The sequence below is a fragment of the Hemibagrus wyckioides genome, linkage group LG08, assembly GCF_019097595.1.
Source record: "Hemibagrus wyckioides isolate EC202008001 linkage group LG08, SWU_Hwy_1.0, whole genome shotgun sequence".
Taxonomy (NCBI): Eukaryota; Metazoa; Chordata; class Actinopteri; order Siluriformes; family Bagridae; genus Hemibagrus; species Hemibagrus wyckioides.
The window spans coordinates 29,060,311-29,086,646 of NC_080717.1; the positions used below are offsets into that span (position 1 = coordinate 29,060,311).

The following is a 26,336-nucleotide window of genomic DNA, read 5'->3' on the forward strand; positions in this document are numbered from 1 at the left end:
ATCAATAGTCAAGCAATAAACTGTTGAGAAAGCTGCCATCTGTGGGATCTCTCAGACACAAACCACTGCGAATGCTCACATGCAGTGCCTGCTCCATGTTACATAACGATGCAACACACGCTGTCTTGCCAACTTTCTTTCTGCCTCAGTTATATATCTCATGGACTCAGTTCCTCCCTGTTAGGTCTGGACTGCAGAAAGTCAGACAAATGTTTGTCTTTTGTGTCTAGAATCCTACTGCGAAGTTGCTTTGCCTCTTTTCTTTTTTCTTTAAACTAACTTAAGCAATTCAACCTCAGAGTTATAATTTGTAAAGGCTCCCATTTAGTCTGCTCTTGTTTAGCATCCCAGCTTTGCTTTGCCTTTTTCCCCCTCAACCCCGAATGCTGCAGATATCACTGGATGCTCATTTTGCATCCACAGATGCAAAAAAAAAATGCCTTAGATATACATATTTAATGTTCTCTATGTGTATAGTGCAAACTTCAACGGTTTTTGTTTTGTACTGCTAGATGGGGCCCGGATTGTTCTGGAACTTCCCCTCCAAGACTAGCTGCACGGTTTCACAGACCCTGCTGCAGACGATGTACGTAGTTCTGCTTGCAACCGTAGCTCGTAGATTTTTCCTCTTTTTTCTGGCATTCAGTCCATCCCGTCATTTCTTTTTGTCCGTCTTTTGTTTCACATAAATTCCATCGAACCAACAATTGTGACGTCTGCCCATGTCACCTTGAGGACAATACATATACAAATCTGTGTCGCATGCAAGCAACCAATCATTGCACAGCATGGGGCCACATCCTTAGGTTAATACTGATAGACTGTCGAAGTTGCTGGTTCTCACTGGCCAATCAGTGCAAAAAAAAAAATCTGAGATAATTTGAGTAAACAGCCACTCCTCCATCCCCGTGGGGTTTTTTTGGCAGTGGAACAAAGTGCATTACTCCACTTGCTGATGACGTGCTTGTTCGCAGGTCTCACAGTCATATACCCCGTATTAATTTTGGACTGTGATGGAAATGAAGATCCTATAAATTTTCCTCATACTTGTCAGAAAATAAGATCTAAGATCAGCTGCGGATGAAGAGACTGACAATGGTATGTGATCCACTGGCTGTTCCTGGGAGTCCTGGTTCATAGATGGGTTTCTATTTAAAGCAACAAAGTACCTGGATTAATAGAGGACTTAACTACATTTTGACATCTTGCACAGTGTATTCGAGAACCCAAGTAACGCAAAAGGAAATGTGGACTAACGTGGTCAGAGTCTCTTGATGGTGGTCGTGAAGAAACATCTTAAAATTGACCCTTCTTTTGTCAGTGATAAAATCATTCATGCAGAAAACCACACGTTGCTTTACCATCTGCCGTCCTGGGAGCAGTCCCTCAGCCTATGATCCATCATGGCAGGAATCTGTGTACAGGAGCTGGAAGCATAAATTCCTCCAGAGGCACATGGCATCTCTGACGCTATGGCTTAAGAACCAGATAGCTGGACTGTGCTTGTGGGCCATAACCCAGACTCCCACCAGAGGTGTGAAGTGAGCAGCCTTATAACGGAACCCTTTAGTTCATGGTTTTTATGGTTTTATTCAGCAGTTTTGGTGCATGAGATCTAATGTTCTTCAATACAAATTGAGCTTTTGATATACTTGAAGATGTCTGAACTGAGAATATGAAACAAGAAGACAAAATATTGCTATTGTCCTGCAGTGATACTGCTTGCTCGGTTGCCAGCAACCTTGGACTGCCCAGGGTGAATATTTGAGTAAGCGGACTTCATAGGAAAGTCCAAATTCTTAAATATGCTATTTAATATGTCTGTGGTTATGATGCTGTTTGTAAGCGATCTTTCTAACAAGACCAATTTATAAACCTGCCCATCTTTGTATCTATCACTGAACTGGAATTTGCAAAGTACAAATGCTTCAATGGCTTTCCTTAAGTGCTGTTATTAGAAATAAAGGAGATTGAAGACATGCCAAAAGATATGAAGCCTGGTGTACACTGTAGAATTTACAGCTGATGTTATTGTAGATGATGAAAACCAGACATCAATAGCCATTGAAACCAAAGTCAACACCGTCAACAATAAAGTTCTGGAAGAGTTAAAAAGGCTACAAATCTCTAAAACCACCAACAGGAAGATGGCATAGGATGACGTGAAACTCACAAGAGAACTGCAGATATTTTAGTGGTAATGACAAGAGGACACAAGAGGTGGTTCTTGAGTCACAGGCTTTAGTTACATATTTGGAGGTTCTTGAAGCCATTTCTTCTTCCTGTACAATCAAATGGCTTCAGTAATAATTCTTTTTTTAATTGGTTGGATTGGAAGTTCTGTTCTTTGCTAACCTTTTGTGATTTGGTTGATTAACTGCCATCTTGTCACGTCTGGGCGTCACCGGACCTCCGTGGTCGCTGCGTGTGTCCACATACCATGGAGTAGACCCATACACAGGATTCAAATAAACACTGCTTTATTAATGTAAACACAAGACATGGGGTAGACTAACCTAAAGATCAAGACATGACACTACTCAAAACTGAAACCAAAATGCTAACACCTAAACCTAAAACGTGAACAGAAACCTGACTTACAAACAACAAACATAGAACATAGAACAATGACCGACAAAGACAGGTACAAACGGATCCTTACGAGAACGAGAACAATAGGAAAGGCGTGGCACAAAATACACACAATAATGCAGGCTTCACAGAATCACCTGCCAGCTCCCCCTCCAGGCCTGGCAGAGAACTGTCCAGCTGTTCCTGACACAACTGCAAACATGCTAAAGATCATGGTTTCTCAAATCTAGCACTATAAATGGACTCTCCTACTCAGTTTTAGTGCTTCCTAACTACCAACACATTTGGCTTAATAAATGAAAAGCTAAAGAATTTGCTAATGAGCTAAATCAGGTTTTAAGAAATGCTGAAAACCTGCAAGATCTGGAAGTGTAAATTCTCTAAGACACCTGAGTGCCAAAGGCCTGCAGAATCTTGTGACTTCATCTAGCAGCAAAGCTAGCATAAAAACCGTCATTTCCTGCTTACTAGTGCTTGCGTTTCCTACCTGGTCTGGTTTCTGTCTTTTCTGTTCCTCATTACCATGCTCCATATCATTAGGTTACATAATCCATTTTTTTTACCTTTGGGAATTTTCTCTGCATGAGGATAGTTTCCAGTGTTCTTCTGTATCCCTCATTAGCATTAGCATTGATATGACTACAGATTACAGTCTATCTTATTAAAGAGTGAGTGTAATAATAAACAGAGCAGGCCAGATGACAGGAAGGATGCTGTTTTCTGGCATTATTGGGTTGGTCTTGACTGGAGTAGAGTCAATATTTTGTCTCTGATTGTTGCCAGGTTATTGAGCCAATTGCTGATGCTTCAGATAGCCAGACGTTGTTATTACAATTCAGTCTGCTGCCCCATATACACAACTGTACCAGATTTCTATTTCTCTCTCTCTCTCACACACACACACACACACACACACTTGTATTTCCAACCTTGTGAGGACTTTTTAATGCAGCTAATAAATGATAAATGCCATGCCTACACCTAAACCCAATTCTATTCTGAGCCTCAGAAAACTTTTGGCTGTTATATTATTTTGATTGTTTGTTCAATTACACGCAGAAATAAAAAGCATTTCTTTTGTTGGGACCAGTCAAATGTCCAAACAAGTCCAACAATCATCAGATATTTCTATCCATGTAAGAACATTCGGACCAAGATATAAAAACATGCCTGGCCTCACACACACACACACACAGCCCAGTTCTCAGCCATAGACTGGGACTTGATATAGTAGGTCAGACTTAATTCCAACACGAACAGCTAGACTCATTTTAACAAAATGCAACAGAACCCTTTACTCTAACCTCTGTAATAAACATGTTCTTACTTCCAGCCCAGTTTCACCATGTTTAATTAATGTGGAGTCTGACCCTTTAGCTCATTCTCCTCTATCACACAACATAAGCCAAATGGAGAATCGAGCCTGCCAAGGCATCCTTTCAAAGGGACGTCATAGGGTCACTCTACGTCATCAACTAGATTTATTAAAGAGGACACTGGCTACAGTCTTGTTTATGCCTGAGCTCACAGATACAGTGTAGTGTGGTTCTGACTGATAGCAGAGCAAATGTTCCATCTTAAATGTTATTATAATGGATAAAAAAAATAACATGTCATTCTTTAATAAGTAAAAAAAAATCTATATTTGTTGACAATGACTGTGGTTTGAGAGTAAACACTTGAGGAGAGTCTGTTAGTGGAGAACACTGGGGTGTCATCACCCCTGGGTTCCATTCAGCAGTAGGTTGCCTAGGAAGGCAGCATATTTGTGCAGCGTCTGTTCTCCTGAGTCCCCGTATAAATTCAGTGTGGGAGGGAAACATGTATTTTTTATTTTTTATTTTTTTTTTAGAAAAGACCATCCAATGAACAGATGATAGTTTTCACAGAAAAGGAACAAAATGGAAATGGAAAAAAAGTATAGAAACACATCTTTGGCTTTAAACATGTAAAAAGTTACTTTACCATTTTAAACCATTTTACGAAATAGCTTAAAAGCTTAAAATAGCACTTCAGTATAAACAGTATGCATACGGAAAGGAGGGACAAGTGTGGAAGCAGAAAAACAGAACAACCCAGCAGGGCTCGCCAGTGCTGCTTGACGTTGCCATGGCAACACTGGCATGGGTGCGGAGCCCAATAAAAAGCCTGTGTAAGTCATCATGGTTCGATGTGATAGAGGTGCTATTTTTGGGCAAGAAGAAAATATGAGACGATATGGATGTCGGATGTCTCCTTACAGGAGAATGAGAATGATTCATAAACATCTGTGAGTCAGCATTAATGGAATAATGTGTCAGAGGCGGTCCTGTAGAGAAGGAGGACGATCGGGTCTGATGAGCACTTATGCTGTCGTCCATTAGGAAGTCTTTTATGTGAAGGAGAGAGTATTTGTAGGAGGAAAAAAACTGCGTTTCACTTGATGAATAATGTAACAGGTTGAGCAGAACTTGGTCCGGAGTGAAAGAGCTTCTTGTTTTCAGGCCTCTTCATTAACACTTTTGAAAGAGAGCTAGAATGCGTGCTGGCCGCTGTTGTCACAGTTACCCAACACTTTGGCTGTGATTGTGTGATTTCTGTCTGCTGTTATGCAACCAAACTAATCGACCCCTCAAGAGCTGCTGAATCATTCTCACACCATCACAGTCAAATGGTTGACTGCCAATAAATTACAGGAAAAAAACCCTAGAACATTGCAGACCATATTGAATACTTGTTCAGTATGATGAGGTGACCGGATCCATCTCTAACAGGAAATTCATTTGTTAAATAAATAAAAAACAAAACAACAACAAAAATAGAATCAAAACACTCAATAGCTACTTTTTCATAGTTTACCTGGATTAATAGCTGAACATATTGACATTTTTTGATAAATAATCCTATGATATTGGTGCATGTTTTCACAAAGCTGCTGTTTTTTTATTTCATATTGAGCTGCAGCAGACTTTCACATCACAAACATCAAAACTCTGTTACTCTTTAGTATACAATAAGACGGAAAGAAAAGAAAGAAAGAAAGAAAGAAAGAAAGAAAGAAAGAAAGCATCATAATTGTATTATACATGTTTATATTCTAAATGTAGTTTTATTAGTTTATCCCTTTTTATTCCTTATTCAGTATAATTATTTTTTAATCACAATTAAATCATAAAGTTCAATGTCTTAGATTATTTTTAAATTACTTTACACAACAACAACAATAATAATAATAATAATAATAATAATAATAATAAAAGTAATAATAATAATAATAATAATAACAACAACAATAATAAAAGTAATAATAATAATCATAGTAATAATAATATTAAAAAAACATAATCTAATCATAAAAACTAATATTGCAGAATAATTTAAATTCTTTTACTTACAGTAACAATTATTTTTTTAAAATAATAATTTAAACATAAAGTTAAATTCATGTTTCAGATTCATTTTAAATTCTTTATTCACCATAATAATTAATTAAAAAATATATGATTTCATTTATTTAATTGGTATAATTCATAATTTAATGATAAAGTTTAATGTTTTTGACTAATTCATTTATTCATTCCTTTACTCACAGAAATCTTTTTATTCGGTGACTTACAGTAATAATTTTTATGTTTAGCTCAATGATATATTTATTAGATTTATTCTGTTCTTGTTTCAGAAAGAGTCTTTTATATAGAAGTGTTTAACAAACTGTCTGTGTGTTCAAGTCCTCCTGGGAAGTTCTTATTTACAAGTTGGGAAGTCGTAATTATGACGTCAGACGCACTTTGGTAGGAACCTGACTGAGGTGTAATTAACGAAATACAGCAAGATTTTTAATCTCTTCACTTCTAGAAAATGACCTAATATCCGAAATCAGCTTCTTAAATATTCGATTTCAACAAATAGACCGTCTGTTACTGATGTTGATTCCACCAAGTTATCTGACTGACACGCCCCCAACTTGTAAGTTTCCCACTTGACTTTGGAATTACGACTTTGTGGTGTGCGTTCAAGTCGTAAATACCATCTCTCTGTCATGACTTGAAAGAGGCACCATGTCATTAGTTGATTCAGTTGATTAAGTTGTGGGATCTGAAATATCTGAACATGTATTTATTTTTAATATTAAAGACATTATTATGATTATTTGGGTATGCTGAGTTGGATTTTTGAAGACTCATCATTCTTTTGACAGACCTGGTGTTATTTCTGATGAATTAAACATCCATGAGTTTTTCCACACGTAGTTGATGTGGACTGCTGTGCTGGTTGGTTTCTCACTGCTGCTGCGTGTTCAGAATGATTTTTCTGTCGTCCACTGAAGAATGAGTGAGAGTCATTCTAATGTGTGTGTGTGCGTGTGTGTGTGTGGGGGGGGGCGCGTGTGTGTGTGTGGGGGGGTGTGGGGTGTGTGTGTGTGTGTGCGTGTGTGTGTGGGGGTCGCATTTGTGTGTGTGTGTGTGCGTGTGTGTGTGTGTGTGCGGGGGTGTGGGGTGTGTGTGTGTGTGTGTGTGCGTGTGTGTGTGTGTGTGCGGGGGTGTGGGGTGTGTGTGTGTGCGTGTGGGTGTGTGTGTGGGGGGGTGTCTGCATGCTGTAGCATGGTACTAAAGCACAAAAGTACGAAATCTTTGTCTGTGTGAATCGGTGAAATGACTTGCAATGAATCACAGCCTGTTGAGTCCATTCAGCAGGTTGATTAGCATTAGCAGGCAGGGTTGTTGTTTTCTACTGAATAGGCATCCTGATGGAGCTGTTCAGGCCTGCATGACTGCACACACACACACACACACACACTTGACATGCACACACTACACTACAGGAGTTAGTTTATCTCCATTTCCTTAATAAGGTATGTGAGTAATGTATATTATCTGGGGAATGTGTTTATTTTGGATGGAGAGATAAATCTGACGTTGTAATGTTCGGATGTTCCGAAAGCAGCCTTATTAATCTCAGGTATTTGGCTGTTGCTATGGTGATTTCAGGTTGCTCTCCAAGATGGCTGGCATGAAGGAACAGCAATTCATCGAGGAGAAGCCACTACTTCCAGAAACCAGAGGCCAGGAGACAGAAATGGTGAGTGTGTGTGTATATGTGTGTGTGCATGTGTGTGTGTGTGTGTGTGTGTGTGTGTGTGTATGTGTTCCTTCTACATTCAATGCATCTATATATAGTGGATGAGGTAGAGATTTGGGTGTCCTCATTTTGTGTGAGTGGATGATTTTGTGTCTCTCTAAATTCCACATAGCGCTCCATTTCAGTTTCAGCGTATATAGAGGTTACTAACAGGATCTGAAAAGCATGAAATGCGGGGGCAAGAACAACGTCATCTAAAATAATGGTGTTGAAAATAACACCTTTAGAAAAACCTGTTTTTACGGCTTGGAACATTCTGTTACTTGAGCACATAAACTGTGTTGGATTCCAAGCCACGTCGAGTGAATGACGTAAAAAAGGCAACTAATTAAAACTGTGGTTTACTGCTGGAGTCTTTCTCACACCTCGAATAATCACCTAGAATATTCACAAAAACAAACCTTAGAACTGTGATATGAAGTAATGCCATGCAATGTGTCTGGTTAGGTTTCATTTATTTTGTTGTTTCAGTCTTGGGGAAATTTAAGAGAGCAAATATTACCCAAAATCTATGACCTGATTATCGGCTGCAAGAGAAACACAACTCACTGTATTACATGTTAGTCAATGTGAGTCCATCATGTTTGTTAAAACAGAATTTTGCTACGCTTACATTAACTACTGCCCTCAAATTCGGCTGAAGTAAAGTGACAAACGTTCATAGCTTCCATTCGTGATGTCTGAATCAGATCTGTGAGTTTAGATCCTGCTACAGAGCTAAAGTAAAGTCCAGACAAAACCACCAAACACTGGAAGAAGAACTCGGCTTCATCCGAACAAAGAAACCACATAGACTATAGAGTATAGATTTTAATACACTCTGTATAGATTATTTCTAGACTATAAAACATTTTGTAAAACTTTATATCAACTGCTAAAAGTAATACAGTAAAGTGATGCATGTGGATTACATCTGCGGTGGTCTGGGAAAACCCATCGACTGTCAGCAGGGCTGAAAAGATTTTTTGCAAAACAAATTTTGAACCATGTCTACTTGAGAAAACATTATTATTTTACCAAACATTTGCTATTACTTTGATATTTTGTGCATTCACAGATTAAACAAGGTGAATAAAGAGGCATCTTATTATTCACCTCAAAAAAATGGTTCATTTTAAAAACAATTAAATATAAAAGATATTGTTAGCTTTGCTATCTCAGCGTGTTTTCTTCACTCGCTGAACATCATTCGATCAAGACGTTCTGCCAAAGGAAAATGGACAGAATAAATTTTAGCTGTTGTTGAAATGGCAGAAGACAAAGCTGTTAGTTTTCATCAAAAATAAGAAATTTAGCTAACTAAAAGCAACATCCAGTGACTTTCCTTAGGACTGACCTGACTTAATTATCTCAGAAAATGTTTACGACACATTAAATTAAACGCAAATAAAACCAATAAATATTAGTTGCTTTTAGATAATTTTAGTGTTTTGGTGTCTTTCACTGGAGCTGGAATGAAGTCTTTAAATACCAGTTTCTAGCTTTAACCCTTTGGAAGATTAGAATTTGCTCAAACTTTACATTTGTTGAAATAAGTACAAACATATTTCCGTCAGGATTCCAGGAAAGGTCAGGATTTCAGCAGGTGAAGGACATTCCCAGGCCACCTCAAGTGTTCTCTAGTGGGTTTATCTGGCTAACTTCAGCAAGTGCATGAAGGTTGTGAGAGCCTGGTGCTGAAAATTCCATGGGCAGGCATAAGCCAACTATGTATAGAGTATAGCACATGTCATAGTCCACACATATACAGGACGCTGTGTGTTTTTCCTGTAACACGTGTTTATGTGTAATGAGGCAGGCGAGAGGAGCGTGTGTGAACGCAGGACCCTCACCCCAGCCAGCACGCCCTACCCGCAAGTGGCATGAGATCGCTCGCCATTGGCTCGGTGTGACACGCCGCCACCGGACCAGCGGGGGGTGCATCCCGGTAACAAATGCACAGGCCACGCCCACTTCGTCTAACAGTAGACTAGAAGGGAATGAGCTCTTCAGAAAGAAATCTTAGAGTAGCTTGGAGTAACTCTCCTCTCTTGAAGGATCATGACACTGCAGAGTTCAGTGTTTTTATTTAAACCAATCAGAAATGGTACAGAGACATGGTCAAGTACTCACCATGGTTCTCTGTCTGACCTGGGCTTTGAACTTTAACCACTGATCCAAGAGAGCAATGCAGCAGCGCTTTAGTACTCATTTGATCTGTCTGGGCAGCTCTTGCTCTTTTATTTTCAGGAGATAAAATACAAACCTATTTCATTTTTTTTTTGCATAACAGAAGACTAACTTCTCACTAGAAGAACAACAACAAATCAGCACCGGAAACACTAAACCCATCAGAATTGTTTCATTATAAAGATTTTTCATGGTGGATATCCCAGGATTCCATGGTGGTTGTGTTCAAATCCCAGCCTTCCTCTCTGTTCCCAGCTGAATAACTTGGATTGGCTTTTCGGTTAAAAGCCTAATGAATGAATAGATACTAAACTCTGCAGTGGTCCAAGTCTATGAAGATACAATCAATCACAGTATCCTGCTTCTGAACTGAATGACATTCGGACTGTCTTTACAGTCATGATAGATCCATGTGATCTTCAGACAGAGACTGGAGCAGAAATAGCTGATGTATTACATCAGAGAACAGAAGCTGAATGTCCTTTCAGTCATGTTTAGGTAACACTCTACTATAAACTCCACACATAAGCAATGTAATAATTCTTAACTCCTGCTTTAATAATGATGAATGAACAACATGAACTAATCTTTAGCACATGAGGAAATAAGGAGCTGTAAACATTAACAGACAACTGAGTCATATGTGAACAGCCATTAAGAAGAAGAAGAATGATTAAGAAGTATTAAGTAATGTCTTGTTAACTCATTCTGTTAATGACATTTATGACTTAACAAAGATCATTTACAATGAAAATGTTTAGTTTATCTCAAATTATAGGCTATAGGGTACGTTTGTGACCCTTTTGAATATTCATTTTCTAGCAAAATGTTCCCTCTAGGATTTTGAAGTTTTTTTGGTTGTTATTTATTTATTTGTTTGTTTGTTTGTTTGTCTGTCTGTCTGTTTATTTGTTTACTGCTATTGTTGCAGCCAAAAGGATGCTGCATTTCTCAAAATTTGTGATACTACATGCAGAAACTTTGAAATTGTGAAAATGTAAGAACAGAATTCTTCTTCATATCTGATGATATAAATGATCTACACTATATTGCCAAAAGTATTCGCTCACCCATCCAAATAATCAGAATCAGGTGTTCCAATCACGTCCATGGCCACAGGTGTATAAAATCAAGCACCTAGGCATGCAGACTGTTTTTACAAACATTTGTGAAAGAATGGGTCGCTCTCAGGAGCTCAGTGAATTCCAGCGTGGAACTGTGATAGGATGCCACCTGTGCAACAAATCCAGTCGTGAAATTTCCTCGCTCCTAAATATTCCACAGTCAACTGTCAGCTGTATTATAAGAACGTGGAAGTGTTTGGGAACGACAGCAACTCAGCCACGAAGTGGTAGGCCACGTAAACTGACGGAGCGGGGTCAGCGGATGCTGAGGCGCATAGTGCGAAGAGGTCGCCAACTTTCTGCAGAGTCAATCGCTACAGACCTCCAAACTTCATGTGGCCTTCAGATGAGCTCAAGAACAGTGCGCAGAGAGCTTCATGGAATGGGTTTCCATGGCCGAGCAGCTGCATCCAAGCCATACATCACCAAGTGCAATGCAAAGCGTCGGATGCAGTGGTGTAAAGCACGCCGCCACTGGACTCTAGAGCAGTGGAGACGCGTTCTCTGGAGTGACGAATCGCGCTTCTCCATCTGGCAATCTGATGGACGAGTCTGGGTTTGGCGGTTGCCAGGAGAACGGTACTTGTCTGACTGCATTGTGCCAAGTGTAAAGTTTGGTGGAGGGGGGATTATGGTGTGGGGTTGTTTTTCAGGAGCTGGGCTTGGCCCCTTAGTTCCAGTGAAAGGAACTCTGAATGCTTCAGCATACCAAGACATTTTGGACAATTCCATGCTCCCAACTTTGTGGGAACAGTTTGGAGATGGCCCCTTCCTCTTCCAACATGACTGTGCACCAGTGACCAAAGCAAGGTCCATAAAGACATGGATGACAGAGTCTGGTGTGGATGAACTTGACTGGCCTGCACAGAGTCCTGACCTCAACCCGATAGAACACCTTTGGGATGAATTAGAGCGGAGACTGAGAGCCAGACCTTCTCGTCCAACATCAGTGTGTGACCTCACAAATGCGCTTCTGGAAGAATGGTCAAAAATTCCTATAAACACACTCCTAAACCTTGTGGACAGCCTTCCCAGAAGAGTTGAAGCTGTTATAGCTGCAAAGGGTGGACCGACTTCATATTGAACCCTATGGATTAGGAATGGGATGTCACTTAAGTTCATATGCGAGTCAAGGCAGGTGAGCGAATACTTTTGGCAATATAGTGTATTTCAATCATTTCTACGACAGCTCTACTCATATTCAACACATCACGAAGTTTGCTAGATTTTGTGTTCTGTGTTCACCGAATGACCGAATCCTGGAGAGACTGAATAAACCAGAGCAGGGACTTATTATTAAACATGATACACAAATTTGATAATATTTATGATAATAAAGATTAAATCTGCAGTACATGTTGTTGAGGAATATTGTGGTTTGAAACAAACAGATTTCATCATTTTTTATTTATTTACATTTTTTTTACAAAATATATAATTTAATTGGCATATGCCACAGACTTTTAGAGTGGATCATCATCATCATCATCATCATCACTACTTTTATAACGTCACACTGCTACAGTGCTTTGATTTAGATCATGTGATCTCTAAGCCAGCTTTGCAGTGTGAATTGTCTCTAGTTACTCAAACAGCACTAATTAATTTAATCAGCTGAGTTACTTACATTTGGCTGATTAATAAACAAAATGAGTTAAAAAGATAACAAGAGAGTAATACTTAACCATTGCTCTTCCAAATGGTTATTCAGATACAGTGGATATAAAAAGCCTACTCATCCCTGTTCAAACCAAGATATATAACCAAGATAAATCAAGTCGGATCTTTTTCCATCTTTAATGTGATAGAGCAACCAAATAGAAATGTTTCAGAAGAATAAAACAGAAAGAAAGCACAGCCTGGTTGTATAATTATGCACATCGCTTAACTAATGCTTAACACTGCAGCACTCAGTCCTTTGGGGGAAGAGTTTACCAACTTCATTTCATTTTGATTTGCCAATTTAATTGCAGAAATGCTCCTGTGCTTCTTCCACAAGCTTTCATTAGGATTGGAGTCTGACTCTGGAGTCATTCCAGAGTCATGTTCTACTCTACTTCTGAAACCGTTTCCTGCAGCCTGCAGTTTTTGTTTGTTTTGTTTTGTCAAAATTGATAATCCCAATCCCAGCTGAAGAGAAGCAGCCGCATAGTATCATGCTGTCATCACCATGTTTCACTGTGGCTACTTCTTTGGATGACAAACTGTCAAATGGTCTCAGGGATGTGGAAGCTTAGTGGTTAAGGTGTTGGATTACTGATCAGAAGGTTGTGAGTTTGATTCCCAGGTCCACCAAGCATCCACTGCTGGGCCCCTGAGCTAAACCCTTAATTGCCCAGTTGTATAAAGATAAATTGTAAGTTGCCCTGGATAAGGGTTTCTGCCTTGTAAACCTATATTTTAAAATGTTTTACTGTGGTCTCAATTTTACCACATAGTTTCGGGAGATTTTTTCGTTTGTTTTGTGTTTTATTGTAAGAAAGGCCCCCAGTCTATCCACCTACCCATATCCTAGATGTGAAGAATACAAGAGATTGTTGTTGTACGCAGGAAGTCCAACTCTTTAATGGTGCTGTAGATCTCTTGGCAGCTTCGCCGGCAAAGTTTCATCTTGTTTTTCATCAATTTTAGAAGGATATTCTTTTCATAGTAATGTCACTGTGGTGCCCCACTCATGGTTGATGATGACCGTCACACTGTCTCATGGTCATTGTAATGTTTTGGAAAGTCATTTGTGTACTCCTCACTTCATTGATACCTGTGAGAAACAGGGCATGATGTGGACGTTTTTTTGCAGAGCATGGAATCGACTGAAACCAAAAAGAGGTCAAGAAAGTCCTACGGAAAGAACTGATCATTATTTGGGGTTAATCAGGCGTATGGTCATTTCTTTTGAACATGATTTGTTCAGTCTGAGTAGAGGTTATTGTGTCCAAACATTTTGGTTGCGATATCACATTAAAGGTGGAAAAAAATCCTGACATGACTGGAGGATATGGTTTCATTTCATACGAAAATCATGAAAAAAAAAAAACTTTATCAGGAGTGTGTAAACTCTATCCAGGACTCAGTCGCCTGTTAATGTCTGCAATTAATTATTTCCTCATGTGCTAAGGATGAGTGCATATATTCATTCATCAGTATGAAAGCAGTAGTTCAGTATTAATATATTGATTATTGTGGACTTTATAGTAAAGTGTAACCAATTTATAAATCTGTCTTTTCTAGGTAGTAGATATCAATTTATGTAATTGCTGATTACGTAAATTGATTGAGATTCTGTAATCGCTGCTTGAAGGCAAATATCAGTGCACAGGTTTATTTAAAATAAAACGTCAGCTCTTCATAATGCATTTATAAATCTCTTCATGTTAGTCATGTTAGGTCAGGAGGCTGTAGAAAAAAAAAGATATTTCACATGTGACTGTTTCCCTGCATTCCAGTACTGTGTGTAATGTGTTCTTGTCGACTTCCTAACATCATTACAAGAAAGACAATTCCTGTTTTATTCTATAGGATGTTCCAGTCCTTTTCTTTTCGTTAGATGAACCGTTTTTAACTTCCTAAATTCTTTACTCAAGTAAATGAAAGCTTCAAATTTTTCACTCAAATTAAAATCTAACAGAACATTTACAAGAAAGATTCACCATAAAATAGACAGTAGACAAATCGCAGACTGATTTTCATTAGTGAGGCTAACTAATTACAGCTTTATTACGAATCTCTCATGCTTGCTAGCATGCTAATAACTACTAGCTAGCTTTGACGATACAAACTGTACATAGCAGCAGAAATAGTGATGGGTATAAGGTCTCTTTCTCATAGATATATTTGTTATAGATTTGTTATGAATTTTGATTGACCCCATGAATCCGTCCGATGCTAAAATGAGCAACTTGTATAATTAGAGAGTGATGATGTTATAGTGAGAAGAAAGAAGAAAGTTTGCTTTTGAAATGAGCCCAAAGCTTTAGGTAAAAGCATGAACTAAATAAAATATTTTATTTATTTATTTCTTTTCCAAATAGCTTTGTTTCAGCTCCCTAGATGAGTCTGTATGTCGTGTACACAGTTTGGGGCACTGGTAAGGACCCTGGCTCACTACACACTGGGATACTGGTGACTTATTTTCCGGTGACGTTCTAATTTCCTCATCAGTCTCCAGTGTCAAAACCCAAACATAAAATATTTAAGTTTTACATGTCATATAAATGTGTTAGCTTAATCACATGCATTTCTGTCAAGGAAGTTCAAGCAGAATCATAGGCTAGCTGTTGGATTTTTCTTTATCATGATTACACGCTTAAACACGCCTTCTTTTGATGCAAACAAACCATATATATATATATATATATATATATATATATATATATATATATATATATATATATATATATATATATACACTATATTGCCAAAAGTATTCGCTCACCCATCCACATAATCAGAATCAGGTGTTCCAATCACGTCCATGGCCACAGGTGTATAAAATCAAGCACCTAGGCATGCAGACTGTTTTTACAAACATTTGTGAAAGAATGGGTCGCTCTCAGGAGCTCAGTGAATTCCAGCGTGGAACTGTGATAGGATGCCACCTGTGCAACAAATCCAGTCGTGAAATTTCCTCGCTCCTAAATATTCCACAGTCAACTGTCAGCTGTATTATAAGAACGTGGAAGTGTTTGGGAACGACAGCAACTCAGCCACGAAGTGGTAGGCCACGTAAACTGACGGAGCGGGGTCAGCGGATGCTGAGGCGCATAGTGCGAAGAGGTCACCAACTTTCTGCAGAGTCAATCGCTACAGACCTCCAAACTTCATGTGGCCTTCAGATGAGCTCAAGAACAGTGCGCAGAGAGCTTCATGGAATGGGTTTCCATGGCCGAGCAGCTGCATCCAAGCCATACATCACCAAGTGCAATGCAAAGCGTCGGATGCAGTGGTGTAAAGCACGCCGCCACTGGACTCTAGAGCAGTGGAGACGCGTTCTCTGGAGTGACGAATCGCGCTTCTCCATCTGGCAATCTGATGGACGAGTCTGGGTTTGGCGGTTGCCAGGAGAACGGTACTTGTCTGACTGCATTGTGCCAAGTGTAAAGTTTGGTGGAGGGGGGATTATGGTGTGGGGTTGTTTTTCAGGAGCTGGGCTTGGCCCCTTAGTTCCAGTGAAAGGAACTCTGAATGCTTCAGCATACCAAGACATTTTGGACAATTCCATGCTCCCAACTTTGTGGGAACAGTTTGGAGCTGGCCCCTTCCTCTTCCAACATGACTGTGTACCAGTGACCAAAGCAAGGTCCATAAAGACATGGATGACAGAGTCTGGTGTGGAGGAACTTGACTGGCCTGCACAGAGTCCTGACCTCAACCCAATAGAACACCTTTGGGATGAATTAGAGCGGAGACTGAGAGCCAGGCCTTCTCGTCCAACATCAGTGTGTGTCCTCACAAATGCACTTCTGGAAGAATGGTCAAAAATTCCCATAAACACACTCCTAAACCTTGTGGACAGCCTTCCCAGAAGAGTTGAAGCTGTTATAGCTGCAAAGGGTGGACCGACGTCATATTGAACCCTATGGATTAGGAATGGGATGTCACTTAAGTTCATATGCGAGTCAAGGCAGGTGAGCGAATACTTTTGGCAATATAGTGTATATATATATATATATATATATATATATATATATCTATATATATATATAGACCGTCACATGAAGTCGCTTAAGTAAGTAATAATTTGAGTTCTACAACAATGCTAGCAAGCTGCTTACATTTGTAGAGTTTATCCACTGTTTCTCAGAGGCTTTTAAGAGGTTTCAGACAACAGAATCTTATTTCCAGTAAGGGAACATTGATACTCCCTGGTTTTTCCCAGTGCATTGTGGGATTTCCCAGTGCACTGGAATGATTTTGAGATTTTTGAGATAAAGGGAGAGAGAGAGAGAGGGAGAGAGAGAGAGAGACCTTAAAATGGCAGACTTCCTGATCAGTGCCCTGATTACTGAACTAGGGGGCTGATTGAGACACGATACAGAACCTAAAAAATAAATAGACGTTTCCTCACCCCAGGTGGACACTCACCTAGGTAGTAGACGCTTCTGAGTGATGAAGGGAAGTCGACGAGGGCGTGTTAAAACACTATTGGAACAAGGTGCTTGACTCACATTAGCGTGTCAGTTAGCACACGCTTTGCAGATGACTGATCACTCTGTGTGCCATTGGATTTGTTCACGCTCAGTGTTGTGGCTTGTACTAAGTGCTTTGTCGGTGGTGGCATTAAATCTGCATCATGTTTAACCACAGGCCAAAGTAGCTCATAATCACATAACCACAGTCCCAGGCTTTATTTTGGTGGATCCCTGAAACCCGCTAGTCTGAACGCTGAACTGCAAGCTCTCGTTTGTCTCTTTATCCCTCACAAGCCAGATTGGCTCACTCCCCCAACAAACACACTGTGTCCAAAATGACGTTAAACCCAGTGATGGTAAGTGATGGATTTTTGCAGAGCTTGCTCTATAACCTTGCAGTAGTTGTTGTGGTACTATTACTAATACTTTACTAACATATCTCTCTTAACTGTTCAGCAGCGAAAGTATCTATGTTCCCAGGGCCACATGTTCCACAGCTCTGTGAGGAAATTATTTGTAAATCTTAACTCATTTTACCAGAGGCCTGTTTTTGGGGTGAACGTGTGCAGCTTTGTCATGTCAGTGAAATAAAAGCAGACAATCATAGCTTAAAGAATTTGTAAGTATTTATGCGTTGTTTTTTTTTTTACTTTAAGCCTAAAGGGGCAATATATTCATAGAAAAGTTATTAAACATAAACAGTCATTTTTTTCCACACAAAAGTAAACCTATTTCTGCTCTCTGAGATGCCCCAAGGAGGTCAAATGTGAAGGTGTTTATCTGCAACCAGTAAAATTGTGTGTAAGGTTCTCCAACAGAGGAAAAAACACACGTCTAAAACACACTGAAATCCAACAGACTCGTTTTAGATCAGACTCACAGCCATAAAATAATTCACCTGTTTATATTGATAAGTCAATTTCCATTTCCACCTTTCTGGCAGAATAGATCTGGTAAAAAGGGTTAAGGTAAAGCTAAACATTATTACCTGGCAAATAGCCTACCTGATTTTGAATGCAAAAGGTACAGCCGGCCCTGGGGATATAGTGTTACCTCAATTCAGAATTACTGAGTCAGCTTCACACGGATAGGTGACTTCTGACCACTGATTCAAGACGGGTGGACGGGTGACCCTTTTCTTCCAACACTCCACTTGCATATGTGTTTAATCTATTATTTATCATGTAAATGATAAATAATACCATGCATATCATGGTGTTGTGTTTCAAACGATATGCATGCTCAGTCATGTTCTTGTACAGTTTCTTTTTTGTCAATGAATTGTAATTGTATTATATTTTCAGCATCTTTGCAGTTTCAAATAACAACATTTTTTTATTCTGTTTTTCGACACAGTGGGCCACATTCAGAGTCGGAAACTGAGGTCCAACAGTCCAACAGATATCTGCACGTATTTAGAGTTCGGTTGAGGAGTTCTCCTTTCGGATTATGTAAATCACCTGCATGCACTCAGTGTCTCAAGGGTGCCAGATTTTTTTTTTTACGTACAAGGTGAACTTCTTCCCAACAGTGTCAAGCCCAGGGGGAGTCCGATCTTATCCGGAAAGGGTCGTAGCGTGTACAGATTTCCATTCCAATCAAGCAGGAGCCACACCTCATACCAGCTGTTTAATTATACCATTGTCTCATGATGTGGCTTCTTCTTGGCTGGAATGAAACCCTGCATCCACACCAGCCATTTACACATAAATTTGGACACCACTGATCTAGACCACTGCCTTTAAACCCAAGTCTGTGCCATTAAGTCTAAAAAAAAGGGATAGAAAATAAGGACTGGAGAAGGAAACTGGTGGTGAAGAAATCTATCACATGTGATATGATGTAGATGGACAATGAGACTCAATTTAAATGAATCTATTTAAATGTATTCAAAGTTTATTGTATTGCACATATGCTGATGCATAACCGGTCTTACTGTAGTTACTAATTACTAGCAATTGGGTTTAATCTGATAATTGCTGTGAGAAATTGAAGGATAAGCTGAGCTAGCATTCCTCATGGTACATTGTGAAATATTAGTCCTTCGAGAAAAGCAGCGTCTCCTCTGATGTCATGTGTGCAAAAGAAGATGGTTCTGTAAAAGTCAAAGAGAAAATACTACTAATTATATATAAAATATATATTCAATATTTTTGTAGCCCAAAACAAGAACATTCAAACTGACAGACAATAGACAGACAAATAGACAATAACACCCAAGAAAAGCATACTTTTTCGAACAAATCCAAGTTCAAAGCTGACCATACCATCTGGATAGCCTGAGGTCTGAATACTGATCTGCACCATTTCTGTATAAATCCTCACAACTCAACTCTGAATACGGCACTGTGCATAATTTGATGTCTACACCTAAGCTAACCCTTTTCACTTGTGTAAACCTCGTGTGTTGTTTTAGGATGTCCACTTACACACACTAACCTCTCTGCTTCTCTACATTGGTGTGCAGGAATCGATCCATGATCCACCTGAAGAATGAAAACAAAGCAGAACCGGTTATCATGACCTGTGTAATAATGCTAGCCGGTTCCTGTTTTCATTCTGTCCTCTTTAGCCTCTTGAGTCATCTGTATTACAGCGAATTCGAGAGAAGAAAACAGGCCTGTGCATCTGAGATCAGCCCTGGAAAGGACAAGCATTTCCCTTCATGTAGAAAATACTTTCCAGTGACCGTAGCCGTCCAGTTAGTGCTCTTTCAAGCAGCTCCAGTTATGCTATTTGTGTTTTTTCTTTTGTACTTTTGTGTCACTATTCCAGTGGTCCTGACTGCATGTATGTTCATGTGTTGCAGGAGAACTGTGAGAGCTTCACTCCCGTAGGAGACTGGAAGGTATTAGGAATGTTTTCTATCAGTTTAAAGTGTCATTAATATTATACTAAAGTATGTCACCATGCTGGTGACTGATCAGCGTACTGTGTACATGAGTGCAGCCATGTTATTTGGGCCTGAGAATGAAAATTGAGTCCCAGTGTTTTCTGGAGAGATTTATTGTTCCAGAGATCGGAGATCCCAGAAGTAGGAGCTCGGATGTTTTAATTTTGCATGAACACATAGAGAAGTATTCTCTCATAATATTTTTGTATGAAAAATAAAGTGATCTACGAGGGATACGTGTATAGCTGAATCACTGCGAGGAAGTGAAGTCAAGGTCGATTTGTCTTGTCGTTCAATCTGTATACATGCACAGCAGGATCAGATATCATGCTTCCAGGATGACGGTGATGCGGCTACTTAAAGTGCAGTGCATCAAAATGATCAAAAATCAGATTTGTAGTATCACATAAAGAACATTGGATAATACTTTATTTTAAAGAGAATCTACATCATGACTAAAAACAACATGCACATACAGGGACAGGAAAAGGAGGAGAGATTAAATAACAAAATAAAATGACACAAAGTGAATGTCTCATCAGCGAAGGACAGACTAGTGCTCTCTCTACAGAACTGCAGGAGTCATAAACAGGTCTAGAGAGCCTTCTAGTGGTTAGAGAATATACATAAACAATGATGCTCTATGCCAGATAGAGCCGTTAAAATTCATCACCACATCTACATAGCCTAACTTAAATATGCGTAAGAAATAGTCGCCAGTCAAAAGTATTGGGACACTCCTCCAAATCATTGAGTTCAGGTGTTGTTTTTCAGGGGTTGGACTCGGCCCCTTAGTTCCAGTGAAAGGAACTCTTAATGCTTCAGCTTCATACCAAGACATTTTGGACAATTTCATGCTCTTTGTGGGAACAGTTTGGGGATGACCCCTTCCTGTTCCAACATGACTGCACACCAGTGACCAAAGCAAGGTCCATAAAGACATGGATGAGTGAGTTTGGTGTGGAGGAACTTGCAGCTATAACAGCTTCAACTCTTCTGAGAAAGATTTCCACAAGGTTTAGGAGTGTGTTTATGGGAATTTTTGACCATTCCTCTAGAAGCGCATTTGTGAGGTCAGGCACTGATGTTGGGTGAGAAGGTCTGGCTCACAGTCTCCACTCTAATTCATCCCGAAGGTGTTCTATGGGGTTGAGGTCAGGACCTTGGTGGCATAAACCTTGAAAAAATGAAATAGAACAATGTTTTAGTTAATGTTTATTATTTTGAACTGATTTCTCAAATGCAGGTGATAGAAACATGCAAAACAAAAAATTCATGCAGCCACTGGCTGTGAAGTACAGCTCTCAAAAATGCTTCTCCCAATGCAAATCACTTTTAGTGAAAATATAAAACAGGTCAATTAACCTGAACATCACAGAAGGGTTAAGACATTTCGAGATGATGGCCCCAGGATGAGTGAACCATCATATGTTGTATAGCTTCCTGAAGCTGCTGTATAGACTACAGAAGTTATTCAGAAGTGTTAGGCAGAGAAACAACATGTTGGATGAAAGCTTAAGAAATTCGCAGCTTGATTCATCTGCATTTGGCTGATGCTTTTATCTAAAGCAGCTTGCAGATATAGAGAGATACAACTGAATAATTGAGGGTAGGAAAAGAAGAAGCCTTTATTAGTCACATTTATATTACAGCCCAGAGAAATTCATTTCTTTTCATATTCCAGCTTAGGAAGTTGCAGTCAGAGCACAGCCATGATACTATCCCCCTGGAGCAGAGGTTAATGGCCTTGCTCAAGGGCCCAACAGTGGCAGCTTAGAAGTGCTGGGGCTTGAACCCCCAATCTTCTGATAAACAACTCAGAGACTTAACTGTTTAAATCACCACTGTAATTGACCCAATGACCCAACTGTGATGGTTTGATGGTGCTGGGGTTTGAACTAATATCAGTAACCCAAAACCTTAACCAGTAGAACCCCATTATCATAATATTAGTGTAAATGTAAACACACACACCTGATCTGCTCTCTCACACTTCTTCTTAACCTTTCTCCTCTGAGATACCTTGAGAGGAGATAAGTAATACTTATTTATTTAAAGCTTTTAATTAAAACACTGAGCAAAAGCTGGTTTTGGTCTCCATGTTAGACAGACATTATGCTGTATATAACACACACTTATATCCGTGAGGTGCCGTGTTAGCTACAGCTGAACGCATACACTTGCAAAGGAGGAAATGAAGAGACATTTAACTTATAGGTGTTTTATTGTGTTAGATTTCATACGTTAACAACATGGCTAAATAGTATATTTTAAGATATTAATCATGGTTTCTAAAAAAACACAAATGGCCACACCTCCTTTACTAGGACTAACAGACACAAAGGCCACACCTCCTTTACATGGACTGACAGACACAAAGGCCACACCTCCTTTACTAGGACTAACAGGCACAAAGGCCACACCTCCTTTACATGGACTGACAGGCACAAAGGCCACACCTCCTTTACATGGACTGACAGACACAAAGGCCACACCTCCTTTACATGGACTGACAGGCACAAAGGCCACACCTCCTTTACATGGACTGACAGACACAAAGGCCACACCTCCTTTACATGGACTGACAGGCACAAAGGCCACACCTCCTTTACATGGACTGACAGACACAAAGGCCACACCTCCTTTACATGGACTGACAGACACAAAGGCCACACCTCCTTTACATGGACTGACAGACACAAAGGCCACACCTCCTTTACATGGACTGACAGACACAAAGGTCCCCTTTACATGCACTGATACATATAGACACCTTTACTGGGAGTAACAAAGAACAAATAAGAACAAAGGCCACACCTTTAATTTTTATTTTTTTCTGTTTATTTATTAGCACTAGTGGCTGGTTTATTGTATTTTATTTACTGCTGCTGTTATGGTCATGTGTGAAGCGCTTGTGACCAGATTGCACCGGATCTGAAGGGAGTCAGGGAGTAAAGGGGGGAGGGGGGATGGTGGGGATAGTGAATTGGGATAGGATCACGTTCTCCATCCATGACCCAGAAATGCTGCAGAGGAGAAAATGTAGGATGACAGCAGGCTTTGCAAAGTGACAGAAAAACCAGCCAATCACATACAACCAACAACCAATAGGAGGCTGAGTCGTACTGTAAAGGCGGGGCAGAGGAAGATGAGTGCAGAAGGAGGAGAGGAGAGGAGAGAAAGAGAAAAGCACCGTAGCAACAGAAACATTTCTGCATCCTCTTGCTGTCTGGATCCTTTTCCACCTAAACAGATAGGGCTGCTGACTCATCTGATTCAGAGTCTTCTTCTCAGTCTTCCTCTTCTGCATCCTCATCCTCCTCTTTAACAGCCATGCCTGAGTGTTGGGATGGGGTGAGTGTTCTTGGACTGTGTGAGGGAATGTCAGGGTTTGGATGGGTGGCCTTATTATAAAACTGACCATGTTATTGTTGTTCTTTGCATGTCTATGTGGGATTAGAATCAGACTTATTAATGTCATTATTGGAAGAAAAAATGAAATTGCTGAAAAACTTCCTGAGCTTGATGCTGATAGTTGGATACTGAAGACAGAAATATTATTTTATTATTAAAAACAAATAAAATGGATATAGGTGTTAAAGTACATATACAGCTATATGTAATTACACTGAAATATACAAGAACACATATGTATAAACATATAGCAATACATATTAATGAGGCATAATATAATAACACTGTTTGACGATGTGTTATAACAATGCATTGGTGGTATTAATAAGTACTACAATGGCTGCATTTCCCTACAGCATGCTACTGTTATTTAATTTTATTCTTTGATGCAAGTGAAAACTGACAGAAGAATGAAACTGAGTGTTTTAATTTCATACACACAACTATTAGATGTATGTGTCTATGATTTTTCCTGGGGATGAAATCTGTGCTATGATATCTAAGCAATGTAGCAGTGCAGGTGCAGAATCAATGGAGTGTATTCCCACAGGACACACACACACACTCGCACGTATGCACCAGCCGATGGTATGCGTCAGGGAGTGTTCAGTGATCGAGGATGCCTGGCTGGTTATCTTTGTATTTAGTCAGTGTATTTTCCTGAAGAAGGACCACATGTCAGTGTGTTTGGATGATGCACATGTGTGGAACGAGTCGTTTACGGATCTATTCTCAGAGACAAATCTATGACCTTGAGACGTAGATTACAGTTAGCATCAGGAGGAGTGTGAGAAACAGATAAGGATGAAGATATGAACTATAAGGATTCTGACTATCAGGGTTGTTAACATCTATTCATTGGTGTTAATATATAAGCACACAGATTTAAAGCAGTCTGTAGAAATTACTACTACTACTACTACTGCTACTATTAATACTACTATTATAAATACTGCTACTAATAATAAAACGTGAAACATCTGAATACCTGACTGATTCCTGTTAATTAATCATAGACATATCACTAGTTATACAAACTAACCACAGTATGGGATTCAAACATAAGCTAGGTACCTTTTCTCATTGTGGCTAGCTAGTTTTGCTAGGTATTTAGTTACAGACTTTCCTAATTTGCAAGTCATTTTCTCAGTTAAAATAAAAACCTTTCTATGAAATATCTGTGCGTTTGTTAACATTAGTAAGCATGTTTTTTTGGAACACAATTATAGCTAATGTGTATAATGTGTGCTAATATATATATATATATATATATATATATATATATATATATATATATATATATATATATATATATATATATATATATATATATATATATACTGTATATATATATGGAATAAGCAGATATTTTATATTTAATGGAATACACTTTGTGATATTTAAATTGATTGTGTGTGTGTGTGTGTGTGTGTGTGTGTGTATGTGTGTGTTAGGAACATGACATTGAGACTCCCTATGGGATGCTACATGTGGTGATCCGCGGGGGCCCAAAGGGCAACAAGCCTGCAATACTCACCTACCATGATGTGGGACTCAATCGTACGTATTTGTCTATTTGTAAAAGATCTGTTATTCATTCATGAAAAATCATCAGAATTCTATTTTTATGACTAATGAGAGCCAGATAATCAGTACAATACAATACACTACTCATAGATTCAATTTAAAATTATTCAAAACATATTTATCACTTTACATATTATATATCTGTCTATATGTCTCCTCATCCATCTGTCTACCCATCCATCTTTCTATCTATCCATCCACCCACCCATCCATCCACCCACCCATCCATCCATCCATCCATCCATCAACAATGTTAAATAGCATTTGGATGGATTTATCCAAATGTGCCCACAGACTTTTTTTCAGAAATGGCACAGTGTTTAATATCAGAACAAACACATATTGTCATGTATTATTTAAACCTACAGTATTTTCCTCTCTCTCTCTCTCTCTCTCTCTCTGTCTCTCTCTCTCTCTCTCTCAGTCAGCTGTGAAACTAAATGTCACTGTAGCATCCATCTGTCAAAGAGAACCCATTTCCTGCTTCATTTCCTGAAAGAGAGAAAAAGAGAGGGGGGAGGGGGAGGAAAAGGGAGAGATACTGCGCAATCCATACACATCTTATTCCTTCATTTCTTAATCCATTCCTTCACCCTTTCCTATGATTCTGCACATCCATCCTACGTCCTTTTATCATCTCTATGTTATGCTGATATGTTAAAGACACTATGATTGAATGGGCTTGTGTTTACAATGTCTACAAAAGAAAAAAAAATATTCATGTGAACAGTCCACTTTCATCGTTGTGATTTAGGATCAGTGTGTAATTAACATTTGGTCATATGACATCTTATTACATTCTAATAATTTCTAACACAGCTGAGAAAATAAGGTTATATTTCCAACCATTGGTCTTGTGTCCACAATCAACACACTATCTATAAATCAGTAGCAAGCTTCAGCTCAGTGTCCACAGTTCCCTGTTGCCTGGTAATGGCGAGAGTTTGTTTTTATTTACTCTCTGTACTCCATGTACCTCTCTCTTCTCTCACCTCCCCATCCGTCTGACCTTGCCTGCTTATTAGTATGCACAGTGAACCCCGAGGCAAGATGTGACTCAGACACAGAGAGAGAGAGAGAGAGAGAGAGAGAGAGAGAGAGAGACAGAAAGGCCAATAAGCGGAAAGAAACAGAGTGAGAGAGGGAGATAAGGAAAAGGAGGAGTTAAAGAGAAAGTGCAGAGAAAGATGAAGAATAAAGAGAGAAATAGGTCAGGAAGCAGGACAGAAAGATGACTCATGCTCCGATTTCATGAGAATTTAACCCGCACTCAGTGTGTCCCAGATAGAGCCTGAATAAATTTGTTATTCT

The 26,336-nt window shown here is 39.2% G+C and overlaps 1 protein-coding gene across 10 annotated transcripts in view; it reads left to right on the forward strand.

Annotated features, from left to right (window-relative positions):
* ndrg4 (NDRG family member 4) overlaps positions 1–26,336 on the forward strand; it is a 43,087-nt gene that overhangs the window by 1,445 nt on the left and 15,306 nt on the right. For 2 of the 10 annotated variants that reach the window (XM_058396238.1, XM_058396239.1), the window contains exons 2-6: positions 513–586; positions 7,560–7,650; positions 9,509–9,637; positions 19,941–19,979; positions 24,893–24,998. In XM_058396238.1, the coding sequence (XP_058252221.1) occupies positions 513–586; positions 7,560–7,650; positions 9,509–9,637; positions 19,941–19,979; positions 24,893–24,998 (439 nt within the window). The other 8 variants (XM_058396241.1, XM_058396240.1, XM_058396242.1 and 5 more) reach the window with 8 other exon arrangements.